The 17,148-nt window shown below is 38.4% G+C and overlaps 1 protein-coding gene across 3 annotated transcripts in view; it reads left to right on the top strand.

The window, feature by feature from the left end:
- The window catches only part of fer1l4 (fer-1 like family member 4), a 70,741-nt gene that overhangs the window by 41,320 nt on the left and 12,273 nt on the right, over positions 1 to 17,148 (top strand). For 2 of the 3 annotated variants that reach the window (XM_035955901.2, XM_023287450.3), the window contains 15 exons: positions 1,532 to 1,730; positions 1,813 to 1,937; positions 3,429 to 3,563; positions 3,773 to 3,946; positions 5,176 to 5,286; positions 5,852 to 6,013; positions 7,244 to 7,418; positions 9,828 to 9,940; positions 10,051 to 10,167; positions 11,223 to 11,262; positions 11,565 to 11,665; positions 14,827 to 14,961; positions 15,057 to 15,176; positions 16,157 to 16,284; positions 16,365 to 16,535. In XM_035955901.2, coding sequence (XP_035811794.2) covers positions 1,532 to 1,730; positions 1,813 to 1,937; positions 3,429 to 3,563; positions 3,773 to 3,946; positions 5,176 to 5,286; positions 5,852 to 6,013; positions 7,244 to 7,418; positions 9,828 to 9,940; positions 10,051 to 10,167; positions 11,223 to 11,262; positions 11,565 to 11,665; positions 14,827 to 14,961; positions 15,057 to 15,176; positions 16,157 to 16,284; positions 16,365 to 16,535 — 2,006 coding nt within the window. The remainder of the gene's footprint in view (positions 1 to 1,531; positions 1,731 to 1,812; positions 1,938 to 3,428; positions 3,564 to 3,772; positions 3,947 to 5,175; positions 5,287 to 5,851; positions 6,014 to 7,243; positions 7,419 to 9,827; positions 9,941 to 10,050; positions 10,168 to 11,222; positions 11,263 to 11,564; positions 11,666 to 14,826; positions 14,962 to 15,056; positions 15,177 to 16,156; positions 16,285 to 16,364; positions 16,536 to 17,148) is intronic. The other variant, XM_055010696.1, reaches the window with a different exon arrangement.

Raw genomic sequence — 17,148 nt, forward strand, 5'->3', positions numbered from 1 at the left:
CTCTCTATTTTTAAGACCAGGCTTAAAACCTTCCTTTTTGACAAAGCTTATAGTTAGGGCTGACTGGGGGACCCTGACGGGGTGAGCTGGTGTTTTCATTTGCACAACTGACTTCCCCTCTTGATGTCCCTTTAGTTTGCCCCTAGTCATGCTGCTATAGGCCTAGACTGCTGGGGAACCTCTCTTGATGCACTGAGCCCTTCTCTAACTACCTATGTATTTACTATATATACCATTATTGCATTACATTCACTCTGTTTCTTTCTGTGTCCTTTCTCCGGGTGTCCCTGGTCCCAGAGCTGGATGCTTCAGATGTGTGGCTGTGTTTTATGGTCCTTGTGTCCCACCCCCCCACCTCTCTATCTCTACCTCTACACCTCTATCTCTACCCCTCTACCTCTTCCCCTCTACCTCTACCCCTCTATCTGTATCCCTCTATCTCTACCTCTACCCCTCTATCTCTGCCTTTCTACCACTTCTGTCCCTCTCAACCCGCCCGGCCAGCAGGCAGATGGGTTCCCCCACATTAGAGCCGGGTTCTGCTCAAGGCTTTTTTCCCTGTTAAAAGGGTGTTTTCCTTGCCACTGTCGCCTTTTGGCTTGCTCTGGGGTTCAGGCATATGGGTTCTGTAAAGCGTCTCGAGACAATTTGACTGTAATTGGCGCTATATAAATAAAATTGAATTGAATTGAATTGAATTGAACTTGACCTGAGCAAGTTTGAACTATCCTGGAAAAATTACCTCTATTTGAACTTTTTCTACTTAAAAATATTTAACTATTTTTATATTTTATTTGTTGCCATTCTTGTCTCCTCTGAGCTCACTTCAGCTAAAAAGTTCCTGAATTTTTGTCTCATGACTGTTGGTCTCAGCTGAGTCACTAATGACTTCATAGTTGCACAGAGAAGTTCAAAATTCTTAGTTTTTTTTTTTTTTTTTACAGAATCTGGTTCGAGCCAATGGTTTGTTTTTGACAATTTTTTTAAATGAGACATGTAGAATGAAGTGATTTTAGTGAAATATGGTGATTTTAAGCTCAGGTTTGGTTGAGTTTTCTGGTGGAGCAGCTCATAACTGATGAGTAGTACAAGGACCGTCGAAAAGGTGATTATTTGAAAATTCGTCCTGCTTTTACCATTTCTAGGTCTGATAGACTGTGTAATTTTGACATTTTTATAAAGATAACATACCTGTCAAACTAACTGCGAGTTTTGGTGTTCAGAGAGTTAAATTATCACCTCTGTCATTGAAATCACTGAAAACGCTTCAAGTTCTGTTTCTAAAATCATCTATGAGGTTCAGCGTTTTGTCTCTGCAGCCAACACTTGATATTTACTGATGTTTGCTGCTCTGCCTCTAGAACCCCTTAACTCTCTGATCTTTCTCTTTATCCCATTCTGTCTCAAAAACCACCAACTTATTGCTTTATCACTGAAATCATCAGTAATGCTCATAAGTCCTCAGTGACGTACACCTCTTCCTTTCCACTCTGTAAATCATGATTAAAGCTGAATTTTTTGCCCCTTCTAGTCTCCAGGAGGTGCAGCCAGTGAGATCTTTGCGAAGCTGGAAGTCTACCTGTGGCTCGGCCCGGTTAAATACAGTAAGGAGGCCCTGAACTGTTTACCAGAGGAGTTCACTCCGGTGTACGAGGAGGAGGAGGAGGACCAGAGGAGGCTGGTTGCTGAGGGAGGGAGGAGGAAGCTTCCTGTCAGTCTGTCCTGTCAGGGTGAGTCTGCAGAGGTTTTAAAGTCGTGAAGCTTCAGTCTTCCAGGTGAGGTGAAGGTGGATATTTTTCTTTCTCTCTGCAGACAGCAGGTACTTCCAGCTCCGGTGTCACCTGTACCAGGGGCGTGGCCTGCTGGCTGCCGACGACAACGGCCTGTCAGACCCTTTTGCGAAGGTGGTTTTCTCCACACAGTGTCAGGTCACCAGAGTACGTACAACCGTCCACCAGTTTAACCCTCTGAAACCCAAAAATCCAGGTTTGAAAATCATCTTAGTTTTAAAAAGTCACTAAAATTACACCATTTTTAGAACCAGAAACATAGAAAATACTAAAATTTTCAACGCTACACCTTTCCTTGAACTACTCACCTGTGACATGTCATTCTTTTAAAAAGTTATCCGAGTCTAAAAGCTTAAAATTGGGATATCTTATTAAATTCATTTACATTTTTCATTTTAAAATTTGCCAAAAATATATCACTTCCACTAATGAGATTCTACAAAAAACTAAAAATTCTAATTTCCTTGACGCAATTAAGAAGCCATCAGAGACTCAGCTGTAACCAACGCTGACAAACATGAAAAACATATTTTCTCCTAATTATGGCCCAAAAACCACCAGCAGAATTGAATGCTATCTCAACAAAGTGGAAAGAATACTTTATTTATCAGTTACAAACTGTCAAAACTGAAAAACAGTGTTCAGATTTTAAACTTTCTGAAGCAGTTCTGTCAGAAACATGAACCAAATCTAGGCATAAACCGTGATATAGCTTCAAAATCACTTTATTCTACATTTCTCATCTAAAAGTTTCCCAAAAATAAACTGTCTAACCTAAGCAGAATCTACAAAAAAAATAAAAATTCCAATTTCCACGGCACAATTAAGAAGCCATCAGTGACTCAGCTGTGATCAACGGTGACATGACAAAAAAATCTGGCACTTTATAGCTTTTACAGTCACTTCCATTAATCATGTTAGCTGAGATCTCTAAACCCCCAAAACTTACACAGTCTACAAAAAAAAAATCAAATTTTTCATGCGCTCGAAATAAAGTGTTGTTTTCTTTATTGCTAAGTTACAGTTACATGTTGCAAGTATAAAAGAAAAAATAAAAATGTTTTGTTTTAATTATGGCTCAGCCCAAAAATTACCAGCAGAATGGAACGTTATGTTGAAAAGTAGAAAAATTTCTCTATTTATCAGTCAGAAACTCAACAAATGATCATTTTTTCAACTTTCTGAAGGTCCATGAAACATCTTTGATGAGCAGATCTGTCAGAAACATGAACCAAATCTAGGCTTGAAACGTGATATATCTTCAAAATCGCTTTATTTTCTGTGTCTCTTTTAAAAATTTGCCAAAAATAAATAGATTGCTCGAACCAGATTCTGTAAAAAACAAAAAATTCTGCACTCCTTTGCACAACCAGCACAGCAATCAGTGACTCGGCTGTGACTGATGATAAAAATTCAGAGGGTTTTCGGCTGAACTGCAGGCAGTGTTTACACAGAGCAGAATAGACAAGTAAGGAAAAATGTAAATAGTTAAATATCTGTAGGATTTTTCAAACTCCTGTCCTTAAGTTAGTAGCACAGATTCTGTTATGTTTGTCCTCTTTAGATGACAGAAGTATCATGGAGCTGTTCTATTATTACAAATCGATAAACTGACCTGTAGGTGTGTGTTGCGTTCAGGTGCTGTCCGACACTCTGTCTCCCACCTGGAGCGAGTGTTTGCTGTTCGACAGAGTTCTGCTGGAGGGAACCATGGAGGAGCTGCAGAGGGACCCGCCGCTGGTCATCATCAACATCTACGACCACGACACCGTGGTAACCCACAGCAATTCAGTTCTAATCATTTATTTCAAGAACACATTTTAATCAAATGTTCAAAGAGCATTTTAAGACTATTTTCACTTCAAGTAATCTTCTTATAAAGTTATTGTGTCACTAATACCAAAGTGTCCCTACATACTACAGATGTTTTACTTCTTATATTTTTAATTAGCTTGTGTTTTGTCTACTCTGTGTGTGTGCAGGGAAGTTCAAAGCCTTTGGGTCGAGCTTACGCCGAGCCTGAATTCAAACCTGTTGAGTTGTTCTACAGGAAGCCCCGCCTACGTTTCTATGACATCAGCTTGGGCAGGATTCCAGCCGGAGAGCTTTTGGGTGCCTTTGAGCTCATCGAACTGGACTACTCCGGATTTGGAGAGGTGACATCTGTCAATCAATCAATCAGTCAGTCAGTCAATCAATCAGGTTCTATACACTGGCCTCTTTTTGTTTGCGCTTTAAAAAATGGCAAATAAGAGGAGTTTATTGTCGTCTACCGCCAAGCTTGAGCAGACTACTAGCCATCTGGTACCAGTACTTTGGTTTAACCACAGACCTTCATGGTGCATCTATAAATGTCGTCTCCACAACACCTTTTACATTCATACAGCCTCATATCATCACAGTCCCACCTCCGTGCTTTGCTGTCAGGACTATGCATTCACTGTGGTCATCCTGGTCAGGTTCACACCAAACATGTTGGACTAAATCTGTGCCCAATAAATTGATCTTCATCTGACCAAAGAATCCCAACATTCATCAGGTTTTTCTTCATTTTCTTTAGCAAAGTTTCATCTGGAAGCTTTGTTCTGAACGCCATCAGGGTTTTTTGTTCTCTGTCCATAAAGATGTTCTGAAGTGTCCTTCACTGTCTGAGCATCACACAAACTCTGATTTCCATTGATAACTCCAGTTTCAAGTCTGAAGCAGCTGCCATCTGCTTTTCACTGCTAGATTGTGAAAGTAGTTCAGTGTCTGTGGAGTCATTTTAGGAGGACGACCACTGCAGCCCTGATTAGTGGTACTATGACTCCTTCTATACCTCCTGATTACTGCTGACACTGTGTCTTTGATTTTTAGTTGCTCACTGATCTTCCTGGATTCTTCTTCATCTTTGTGAAGTCTCACAGTCAGATTTTTCAGATCCTCTGTTCAATTCTTTTCCATGTGGAACCATGATGAAGACATAGATACTGCCCATAGGTCCAAAAGTGAGAAAGTTCTGCTGTTCACAGCTCCTTTTTGAAGCATGTACATGCAGTTAGACTGACTGGAAATCACAGATGGATTCAGTTTAGTTTTTGTAGTTTAAATGATCACTGCTGGATTTACTTTTGTTGCATTGAGTTTGAGTCTATTTTGGGGCTGATTTTTAGCTGTCTTTCTAAATGGTTTGTGTTTGATTGTTCATAAGAAGAAAAGCTCTTCTGTTAAACTTTGCTTCTGATGTTCACTGTACTATATTTATTATTTTTCAGGTGTACAAGATAGACCAGACTGCTAAAACAAGATCAAAATTGTGAAAAATGATAGTTATCTTTTAGCCCAAACAACAACCTGACCTGAGTTTAAGTGTATTCACTGAACCACGACATCCTCTCCTCTGCAGCCCGGCCTCCCCAGCAGTGTAGACCCTCAGGAACTGACCTATGTGGACGAGCAGAGATGTTACGTCATACCAGAAGGAGTCCGACCAGTTCTGAAGACCTTCAGGATCGAGGTCATATTCACAGAGACGCACACCTAGAAAAAATAGCAGACATATTCAGCTTAAAATAGACCCAGTTATACTAATACAGGCACTACAGCTGACGTACAACACATTTAGTCTCCTACTTATCGATCAATATGTTGTTTTTAATTGGTTTAATTTTTGGTAAATCCAACCAAATCTGAAAAAGTTCCTTCCTGACGTCCTCAGAATCAGCAGATTTTTAAAGGGTACAATAAAATTAGTTTATTTAATGAAGTTGTCCAAAGTTTTATCTTCATGCTATTTAGATTTTCAGACTTCTAGACCCTTAAAGTACATAAGGGGTGGGTCCAAATTTTGTGGTTTATAATTTACTTTTTCCATCAGTCAAGAATACTGAAAACTGGTCTTTTTGTTCAAATTGTGGTAGAAAACGTAAACACCAGTGTTGTTTTTCTATGTTGCTTTGACTGATCTGGTTAGGTCTTGTTACTCCAAATAAATCCAACATTTTACTTGAACTGACTGAGGAACGTGAGTTGAGGTAGCACAAACTATCAGATCCTTTGTGTTCTCTCTGTGTCGCGTTCAGGTGCTGTTCTGGGGCCTACGGGAGCTGAAGCGGGTGCAGCTGTTCGAGGTGGAGCGCCCCCTGGTTAGGGTGGAGTGTGCAGGACGTCAGCTGGAATCTGAGGAGATCGAGAACTACAAAACTCACTCGAACTTCAAAGAGGTGGTCCGCTACATCGACGTGGTCAGTTCCTGTCATTAGTTATGAGTTATGGCAACAAACCGTAGGGGAACGTTTCCACTGCATTAGATAACACAATCTACAAGTTCTAATAACTTTTTTTAAAGAAAATATTTTAATCCCAAATTTGTAGAATGTTTTATTTTTTTTTTTTCCAGTGAAGTTCCTATGACTTTATTAGAATGGTTTCTCTTCATTACGAGGAAGTTGTCAATAACACAACAAGTAATATTCAAAAAAATGTTTTTCTGATGTTATCAAGGTCTCAGAGGATTGTTTTGAAGTGTTCCTGTAATGTGGTATATTAACAAAGGTGGAAAATTCTGCTTGCAATGATGTGTTTTGGGGATTTTTGTCGAGGGAACACTTTATAGAACGTTTTACTAGAAAGTGTTTCCAGAATGATAACAAAAGAATGATGTTCTCAAACCAATGTTCGAAAAATGTTTCCAAGATATTATCAAGGCCTCAGATGATTTTATGCCATCCCTGTAACATTATATATGTCAAAGGTGGAACATTTTACCTTTTTGTTGATCGAACACATTATGGAGCATTCTTCTGTAAGACATGTCCACAATGATGACAACGAGATATTTTCGATGTAACATTCAAAAAACTGTTTTTAAGATCTTATTGAGACTTCAGATGACAGAACGTTCTTAATGAGGCGTTCCTGTACTGTGATATAATAACAAAGGAATGTTCTTAAAACAACATTTTATCTGAGGTCTCGGTAACATTTTAAGATGTTATCGAGACCTTAGATGACAGAACCTTTTTTATAAGATGTTGCAGTATAATAACAAAGGTGGAACATTCTGGCTGCCATGTCCTGAGAACGCTTGGGGATGTTGTTGAAGGAGCACATTATAGAATCTAAAAAACTTTCCCTCAATGTTCCACAGTGTTATATGATAACGAAGGAATAATGTTATCAGAGCAACACTGAGTTTTAAGAACATTAGGACAACATTTTTAGACCATCTTTAGTTACCCTCCCTAGAAGAAGAACTTTCTGCATTTAAAAGAAAACTTCTCATTGAAAAATACTAGTACAAATTTGCAGAACTTTCTCAGAACATTTTTGGAACAAAAATATCTAGCTGGATTAAGACTTCAGGAAATACAACCTTCTTTTAATGAATTTAATAGATTCACCTCTGTTGTGTTCATACAGAACGTAGACATAACTAAACCCCCGTGTGTTCTGTCTGGGTTTGGTTTTTTCAGGAGCTGCCGGAACAGTCCTACCTCCACCCTCCTCTGACGTTGTTCGTGGTGGAGCATCGGGCGTTCGGTCAGCTGGCTCTGGTCGGGTGTCACGTGGTCCAGAACCTCATGAACTATGGACCTCGTGAGCTTGACAGAGAGCCAGAGGAGGCAGAGGAGGAGGCAAAGCCAAAGGGTAAGAAGAACTATAGATGTCCTGATCAAGATCGGATCTGAGTCATTTATTATTAAGTATCCGCCAATACCTGATGCCATTTTCCTGATAATACACACTTCAAGTATTGTAGATTAACTATAGTACCTTGTTACACCAGCAGGTGGAGCCTTTTGCCGTTTGATACTGTAAGAGGAGGCAGGCAGTTAATGTTAACAAGCAGAGAATTGTAGGGGTTTCGCTTGTGAATGGGCACCATGACAAAGTCTTTTGCAGCATTTAATGACCTCTGAACAATGGAAATATTGTCTCTGAGGCCACATCACGTGTCTGTGACTTAAAACAGCGACATCACTTCAGAATAGTCCAACAGGCTCAACTCTGACCACAATTTAATCAGCTATTATTTGAAAATGTGACATTTATTAAGAAAATTCTTCACATTCATAACACCTGTGTGACAACAGATGAAAAGAAAGGACTGGCCTCAAATATGTGCAGATGTAGATCAATTAAAATCACATTGATTGGGACTGGGGCACATGAAGGTCATTTTTAGGTTTCATATTTCATAAGATGAGGAAGGCAGTGCTCATTATTTGTTATGATCCTGCTCTAGCCCCTGCCCTTCTTTCTCCTTCTTCCTCTTTTCTTCCTTTTCCCCTCTTCCTGTCTTTGTCATCTGTCTCTTTTGTATTTTTCTCCTTGTCTTGTCTCCCTCTGTTTGTCTGTTGGTCTCTGCATCTGTCTGTCTCCCTTGTTTCACTCACCTGCCTGCACCTTGCTGATTGCAGTAATGCACATCAGCTGCAGTAATTAGTTCACTCTTTTCACCTGTTCTCTACTTCACCTCCTGCTATTTAAGCCCTGTGCTTTCATTCACTCCCCGCTGGATCATTGATCCACATACCTTCAAAAATTCACATCCTGTCATGGACTCAGTGCACTGTTTTGGATTTGGTTCCCCACTTTTTGGACTCCATTTTCCCCCCTCCTGGATTTTCTCACACATGGACTCAGTTCTCCTCCTGGATTTGCGTTAGCCCTGCTTCAGTTTCCAGCCAGTTGTTCCTACCAGTCCCCCTGGACTTCCTCAGCCTGTTTTGCCCTCTGTATTCAGTTCCCCCATCTTGTGAGTGCCCCTCCTTAGTTTAGTTTTGTAAATTCAGTTTAGCTTTGGTAGACTTCTGTTTTATTATTATTATTATTATTATTATTATTATTATGTACTCATAGTGTTTATTGTCAAGTTTTGAGTTATTTGGTTTAGTTCTGTCCTCTCAGTTCAGTTCTCCATTTATGTATTGGTTTAGTTTTTGGGTTAAATAAATCTCTTACGTTTATTCACCTGTCTGCCAGTTTCTGTGTGCCTGCGCTTGGGTTCTCTGACCCCTTCCCATAACATTATTGGATACAGAAATGTGTAAAAGTCTTAGGATTGCTGTTTTACAAGGTTGTAATGGCCAGACATACACTACTGTTCAAAAATTTGGGATCATCCAGACAATTTCATGCTTTCCATGAAAACTCATACTTTTATTCATGTGCTAACATAATTGCACCATCAATCAACTAATCATCAATTAGCCTATCAGCGCCATTAGCTAACACAATGTAGCATTAGAACACAGGAGTGATGGTTGCTGGAAATGTTCCTCTGTACCCCTATGGAGATATTCCACTAAAAACCAGACATTTCCAGCTAGACTAGTTATTTACCACATTAACAATGTCTAGATGGGATTTATGATTAATTTAATGTTATCTTCACTAAAAAAAAAAATGCCTTTCTTTCAAAAATAAGGACATTTCTAAGTGACCCAAAACTTTTGAATGGTAGTGTATTTATTTCTTACTCTCTTTAGTAAGAAACAAGAAAATAAAGCTTTAATATATACAGGATTAAAAAAGAATAGAAAAAAATCAAAACAAAATGCCTTCTACAAACCACAAAAACTAAAATATTACTAAATAGCCTTATCCAAATTGATCAGATTCCTGACACTTCAAAACTGCTCTCCAAATATAACTGTACATTACTGCTTCTTTTGCACTTCTTGTTGGATATTAAAGTGCTTTGTTTTTGCTACAGTGAAGGTAAATCTAATCTCATGTGTGCAGAAGATTTACCATCATAAAGCAAATTGAACATGTTCTGAACAGTAAAATATTATGAGACAACTTCTCACCTATGTAATATTTCTTCTTATTTACTTTGTTTTGGGATTTCTTTCTGGCCAGAACCCTGTTTACAAGCTCACTGAGGTGTCTAATAAATAACTGAACTGATCCGTAGTAGACTGAAACCAGAATTAGGAATTAATTTAATTTTCTGGATTCAGTGAGTCCCACAAAGTGTTAGTTTCATCTGACCACCAACAGCAAAGTCTTCTCTAACACCACTCGGTGTTTTTCTATGTGTTCCTGCAGTGAGGCAGAACTCTGTGAAGATCAACCCTTTGATGTCGGTGAAGAACATCGGACTGAGCGGTCTGACGGTCAATCAGTCCAAGATCCCCATCAACCCCATGAAACTGGTTAACGTAAGTAGATTAATCTCCCCATAGAGTGCAGGAAAAACAAACTTGAAACTGGAATTAAAATGTGTAAAAAATTAGCTGATGTGGACATTAACGTGAAAAAACTCCTGCAGGCGCCTCTGAAGAAGCTGATGAAGAAAGGAGAGGAGCTGGAGGAGGAGGCGCCTGAGAAGGAGGAGCTGGACTGGTGGTCCAAATACTACGCTTCACTGGAGGAGCTGGAGAGGAAGGTCAGAAATATGAGACGAAAAGTGTTAAACATCAATGCAGATGTAGATTAAAAACAAATCTGGGAATAGAGATAAATAAAAACGTTAAATAATAAGTTCATTCTGCAGATTTTAAAAACAAAAAACACGTTTCTCTGATTATTTTTGTCAAATTTGTTATATGTGCAGAATTAAGTGATTTTGATGAAACGTCATGATTTTAAGCTGAAGGTATGTCACATGTGGTTAGTTCAAGGACTGTTGGAACATTCAAAATCAGATTATTTTTGTTTTGACAGTTTCTGGCATCATTTTAGCATTAAAAAAAAAAAGGTAACATGTCCTCCAATCTTGCTATTTGGTTTTTAGGTTCAGGCAGATAAACATTAATGCAGATACAAACTAAAAAATAAAAGCATGAATAGTGAAAAAATATAACTTTGAATGATTGATAATTCTGCAGATTTTACACACAAAGAACAGATTTGTTTGGGGGAAAAAAATAAATATTTATAAAACTAATTAATTCCTTTCAATTAAATTATTTAAAGATAGAAATAGGTAAATAGGTGCTTCTTTTAGCCTTATAGATATTCTATAATTTTATTTTCATTTTTTAAGTCAACCATTGAGATGAGACACTAGAGGTTCAATGTTTTGTGTCAATTATGAGAGTTTTAAAGCAATTAGTTTCTGGGTGTTTTTTTTTTTTTTGTTCCTTTTGCTTTTTCATTTGCATTTCAAACCTGCTGACATGTTTTGGCTTCAGATGGTTTAGTGAGACATTATTAGAATAAAAGTTTCAGTTTTTTCCATCATGTTTGCAAAGAAAAACTCTTAATTTAGTACAAGAGGCCACTAAAAATCTATATATATCAACTTTAAATTAGAGAATAACTGCACGTATTGAAGCATTCTTTATTCAACTTGATCCTATAACTTGAGGATAAAGAAAATAATACTTAATTTTGACCAAGTTAGGACTAAAAATGTACATATTTTAGCTTTACATAAGAGAATAACTGCACTAATTGATACATTCTTTGATCTACCTGTGTGATGTTTGCTATCTGCAGGCTGCTGAGGATGAGGAGATGGAGGAACAAGCAGAGACGGGTACAGTTTAACTCCCACCGTGATATTTAAATCATAATAATGCCTATTTTACATTGATTTTGATTGATTTATTGGACCAACACACAGCTGATATTTCCACTCAGTAGTCAAAAAACTGAAGTTGTGACTGACTTGTGTTGACAGTGAAAAGTTACTCAGTCCGGTTCAGTGAGATTTCTGTTGTGACTTTTATGGAAATGTTCATTCAGACCTGAAACCAACATGTTCAGATGTCATCAGATTAACAGATTAGCAGGTTGTAAAGGGCTTTTAGTGTTGATAAAGTTTTCTTCATGGTACAGACGGAGCCAATCTGACAATGGCGAACATCGAGGAGGAGGAGGAGGAGGTCGTGGTGGTGGAGGTAGAGCCTCCTAAAAGGAAGAAGATCGCCACACTGAAGGTGGAACATCATAACCGCCGTCATGGCTGTGATTTAAGTTTCACAAATTGATTTAATGACAAGGCTGATAACCACGGGGACATCTGAACCTTCTGAACCCAATGTGTACCAAAGAATGTTCTGCAAGGACATCTTTTAAAAATCATCTGAGGCCTCGATAACATCTGGATCACATTTTTGAAATGTTGGTTTGAGAACGTTCTTTGTTATCAGAGAATATACACTACCGTTCAAAAATTTGGAATCACCCAGACAATTTCATTTTTTCCATGAAAACTCACACTAATTCATGTGCTAACATAACTGCTCAGGGGTTTTCTAATCAATGAGCCTTTAAACACCATTAGCTAACACAATGTAGCATTAGAACACAGGAGTGATGGTTGCTTGAAATGTTCTTCTGTACCCCTATGGAGATATTCCATTAAAAATCAGCCGTTTCCAGCTACAACAGTCATTTACCATATTAACAATGTCTAGACTGGATTTCTGATTCATTTAACGTTATCTTCATTGAAAAAGAAAAATTTTCTTACCAAAATAAGGACATTTCTAAGTGGCCCCAAACTTTTGACTGGTAGTGTAAGTAACATTCCTACAAAGTTAATATCAGGTTTAAACTCCCAACAGTCAGAGAAACACAGATGATGTTTCATGATAAGAAAGGAGGAATGTTCTCAAACCAACATTCAAGAAATGGTTTCCAGATGTTACTGAGGCCTCAGATGATTTTTTTAAAAATATAGTTCTGTAATGTGATATATTATCAAGCCTGGAATATTCTTCCTACAATATTCTGAGGACGTTTTAACAATGTTGCTGATAGAAGGCATAGAATCTAAAAAATGTTTCCCCAATGTTCATGATAAAGGAGGAATGTTCTCAAACCAACATTCAAGAAATGGTTTCCAGATGTTACTGAGGCCTCAGATGATTTTTTTAAAAATATGGTTCTGTAATGTGATATATTATCAAGCCTGGAATATTCTTCCTACAATATTCTGAGGACGTTTTAACAATGTTGCTGATAGAAGGCATAGAATCTAAAAAATGTTTCCCCAATGTTCATGATAAAGGAGGAATGTTCTTAAGCCGACATTCACAAAATGTTCCAGATGTTATTGAGGCCTCGGATGACAGAATGTTTCATATAATGTTCCTGTGTTGTGGTATTCCAACAAAGGTGGAACATTTTACCATTGCAGTAGAGAGAACACATTATAGAACGTTCTTCTGTAAAACGTTTCCACAATGACAATGAAGGAGGGTTGTTCTCAACACAACATTTAAAATAATGTTTTCAAGACGGTGTCGAGAGGTCAGATGACAGAACGTTCTTCATAAAATGTTCCTGTAGTGTGATATGTTAACAAAGGTGGAACATTTTGCCTTTTTTATTGAAGGTGTAGGATTTCTTAATACATTTTTATAAGGTTTAAATTATTTTCTCCACCAAATTATGAAATGTACAGTAAATGGGGTTAAGATTACTTTGTGCAGAATTATGAAGTAGTCTAACTGGTTTTTGGCCAGCGAAATATCTAAATTAGGCTAAATATAATAATGCAGCAATCTGAAACATCTCCAGCTGCAGACAAGAAAAGCCTCATAAAATAATCAAGGGAATTGTTTAGCTCGATAAGGTTATGCATAAAATTTCGGTAGCTGGAATCGATACAAGTTAGGGACCAAAAAGTGAACAACAGACAATTGAGTCAACTGGACTTAGTTACAAAACATTTATTTACAAATAGCAGACAAGACAACTGACTATGATTAATGACATCTATCAACTAAAAACACAACAATACACATACAACACAAGACACTAAATGCAAAACAAACAATGAATGGAATGTGAATGGCAGGGAAGGAATAGAGCCCAATATTACGACGCAATATTGGGAGAATATTACGTTGTAATATGGAGATCCGGGAGGAAGGAATTAGGAGAGACTACACCTGAAAGCAGCTGTAAAATTTTGGGAATGCCAATTTGAGAATTTGCCAAATTATTGGTTTTCGAAATTATAAGAATTTAGAAGAGTGCACCAAGTATTCAGTGATTGGAAGGTACTTGTGTGCCCGTGATGATGAGGATGACGAAGACGATGACAAAGGTGATGATGATGCATGTGGTCCAGTCGGCCTGTGGAAGCGGGTCAGAACAGCAGTGGACAGAGTGGAGCCTCGAAACGACGGATAGCAAGTAGACTTCAATAGTCAGGAGAACTCAATGTGGTGCTTTCCGGCATGGTCTTTTAAAACGGATTCTTGCATCTCATTAAGGGAGGGGGGCATCTGGACCAACCTCTGTTGGGGAGGGCTAAAGTCCAGGTGTCCCTCGCATAATTACATGTGAAGATAATTTTGTGGTATCTATAACTCCAAAAATATAGAAATTTGGTGAGCATGATTTATCTAGGTGCATTACTGACGAAGAGTGGATCAGAATGATACCAAATATGATCATGTGAATAGCAGACAGGTTAAGACACATTATGTTGGTAGCAAGCAGGAGAAATAAAAGATTACTGGCGAGGCAAGATGCAGGTTGATCATGAAGTTATTGAAAAGTTCACTTGTTCTGTGAAATGGAGGTGCATTAAAAGGAATTTAGTCCAGTTGTTAGCATAATATTTAAAGAAATGTTATCAAGACGTTATCGAGACCTCAGATTACAGAACGTTCTTTATAAAATGCTCCTGTAGCGTGATGTATCAACAAATGTGGAACATTCTGGCTGAAATGTTTGGCTGACTTCTATAAAACATTCCTACAATGTTTTATGATAACAAAGGAAAAAAATTCTTAGCGCAACATTCAGTTTTGTTGTCACTCAGTTTGGTGACAACTTTATTACACTGACATTTTTAAAACCTCTTTAGGTCTCCTACCTTGAAGAACGTTCTGGGAACTTTGCACAACTTTCACAGAACATTTAAAATTCCAGCTGGGAAGATTCAACCCTGGAGGAGTCCAACAGCCACCTCTTTGATTTTGGTCATACTAAGACCAGATGGCTCATTGGAACCCCCATAGGGTTCCAAGGTCCTATACCTTCTCTAAGACCCCCGGAAACTCTGCAAGGGTAAAGAGATGTTCTAATGTGAGAACTGAGCTGATATTTTAAATCTTTCTGCCTCTGTTTGTGTGTTCAGCTGTATGGAGGCGACCTGGAGTCAGAGTTCCATCAGTTCCAGGATTGGCTGCACACGTTTCCTCTGTACAAAGGAAGAGCGAGTAGTGAGGACTATGAGGAGGATGATGAGGAGAGGCTGATGGGAAAATGCAAGGTCTGTCTGTATCTGTCTATATCTGTCTGTCTTGTCTGTCTGTTTGTATCTGTCTGACTGATATTCTAAATCCTTCCTGACTCTCCGTCCTTCAGGGCTCCTTCCTGGTTTATCCGATCGATCCAGAAGACACTGAGGACACTCAGTGCCAGATCACCAATGGAATCCCCAAAAACTCTCCGATCAAAGTCTTAGTCCGAGTATACATCGTCAAGGTACTTGAGTTACTCTCATCAACAGTCTGAGATGTTTGAACCAACAAAATTCACATTCTCAACCATAGCTACAGTATGTTAGGTTTAAATATGTGTAATCCTCTGAAGTCCAGGCAGTTTCTGGATGTTTTTTACTTCTCTCATTTTTCCTCACTGTTATACTAGAATATGAAGTCCTGCACCTCTATAGAAACAGAACAATCATGACTGCAAGTATAAAGAACCCAGCAATGTCTTATGTGCAGTTTGGCACAATTAGAATGACAGAAATCGGAAAAAAGAAAAACAAAGGTGGAGTTTCTTTGAAAATATAGGTTACATTAATTGAAAAAACCTTGTATCAACATGTAGAACATTTTTTCAAGTATCCACAGGTGTTACTAGGAAAATGTTGACTGTACATACTATAGATATTTAACTATTTCCATTTTTTTAGCTTCCATACTTGTCTGCTCTTTGTTTTGTATAAACACATCCTGTAGTTCAGCTGAAAAGTTCCATAATTTTTGTCACATGACTTTTGGTCACATTTGAGTCACTAAAGGCTTCACAATTATGTCAAGGAGCGCATAATTTTTCTTTTTACAGAATCTAAGTAGAGCAAAGAGTTTATTTTTGGTGAATATTTATATGAGATTTGTAGAAAAAAGTACTTCAATTGAAAAAAAAACAACTTTAAGCTGAGATTTGACTGATTTTCCAAGTTTTCACAGTTTCTGGCTGATAAATGGAGTCATTTTGGGGATTTTATTTTAGGTAAATGCTTTCAAACATCCTGGCAGGTTTGTGGTTACAAACAGTTAAACCCAGTTTGTGTTCTGCTGTTGGTTCTACTGTCTCTGTTTGTGTTCTACTGTTGGCTCTACTGTCTCTGTTTGTGTTCTACTGTTGGCTCTACTGTCTCTGTTTGTGTTCTACTGTTGGCTCTACTGTCTCTGTTTGTGTTCTACTGTTGGTTCTACTGTCTCTGTGTTCTACAGGCCACCAGTTTGGCTCCCACAGACCCGAATGGTAAAGCCGACCCCTACCTCGTGGTTCAGGTGGGAGAACAAAGTCTGGACACCAAAGACCGATACATCCCCAAACAGCTGAACCCGACGTTCGGAGAGTCAGTACCGACAGAATCCCTCCAACTGTCTGTCCAGCTGGTTCTGACTCCATTTGACCGACCGTCCTTCTGTATTTCAGGGTGTTTGAACTCACGGTGTCGTTCCCACTGGAAACAGAGCTGGTTGTCACGGTAATGGACCACGATCTGGTTGGGGCTGATGACGTTATCGGCGAGACTCGGGTCGACTTGGAGAACCGGTTCTACAGCCATCACAGAGCCTCCTGTGGCCTGGCTCTGTACTACGACACGTCAGTACCTCAACATATAGAATCAGTACTACAACGTATTAGTACTAGAACTTCATGTTAGTTCCAGAACTACATGGCAGTACTAGAACGTCATGTTAGTTCCAGAACTACATGGCAGTACTAGAACTACATGTTAGAACCAGAACTACATGTTAGTACCAGAACTTCATGTAAGTGCCAGAATTACATGTTAGTACCAGAATTACATGTTAGAACCAGAACTTCATGTAAGTGCCAGAACTACATGGTAGTACTAGAATTACATATTAGAACTAGAACTTCATGTTAGTGCCAGAACTACATGTTCGTACCAGAACTACAAATTAGTACCACAACTTCATTTTAGTACCAGAACTTCATGTTAGTGCCAGAACTTCATGTTAGTGCCAGAACTTCATGTTAGTACCAGAACTACAGGTTGCTACTAAAACTTCATGTTAGTACCAGAACTGCATGTTAGATCCAGAACTTCATGTTAGCACTAGAACTTCATCTTTGTACCAGAACTACATATCATTACTGGAACTTCATGTTCATACCAGAACCACATATTGTTCCAGAACTTCATCTTAGTACCAGAAACACATGTTAGTACCAGAATGGTAACATAGAA

This window comes from Amphiprion ocellaris, chromosome 5 (genome assembly GCF_022539595.1).
Source record: "Amphiprion ocellaris isolate individual 3 ecotype Okinawa chromosome 5, ASM2253959v1, whole genome shotgun sequence".
In the NCBI taxonomy this organism is placed as follows: domain Eukaryota; kingdom Metazoa; phylum Chordata; class Actinopteri; family Pomacentridae; genus Amphiprion; species Amphiprion ocellaris.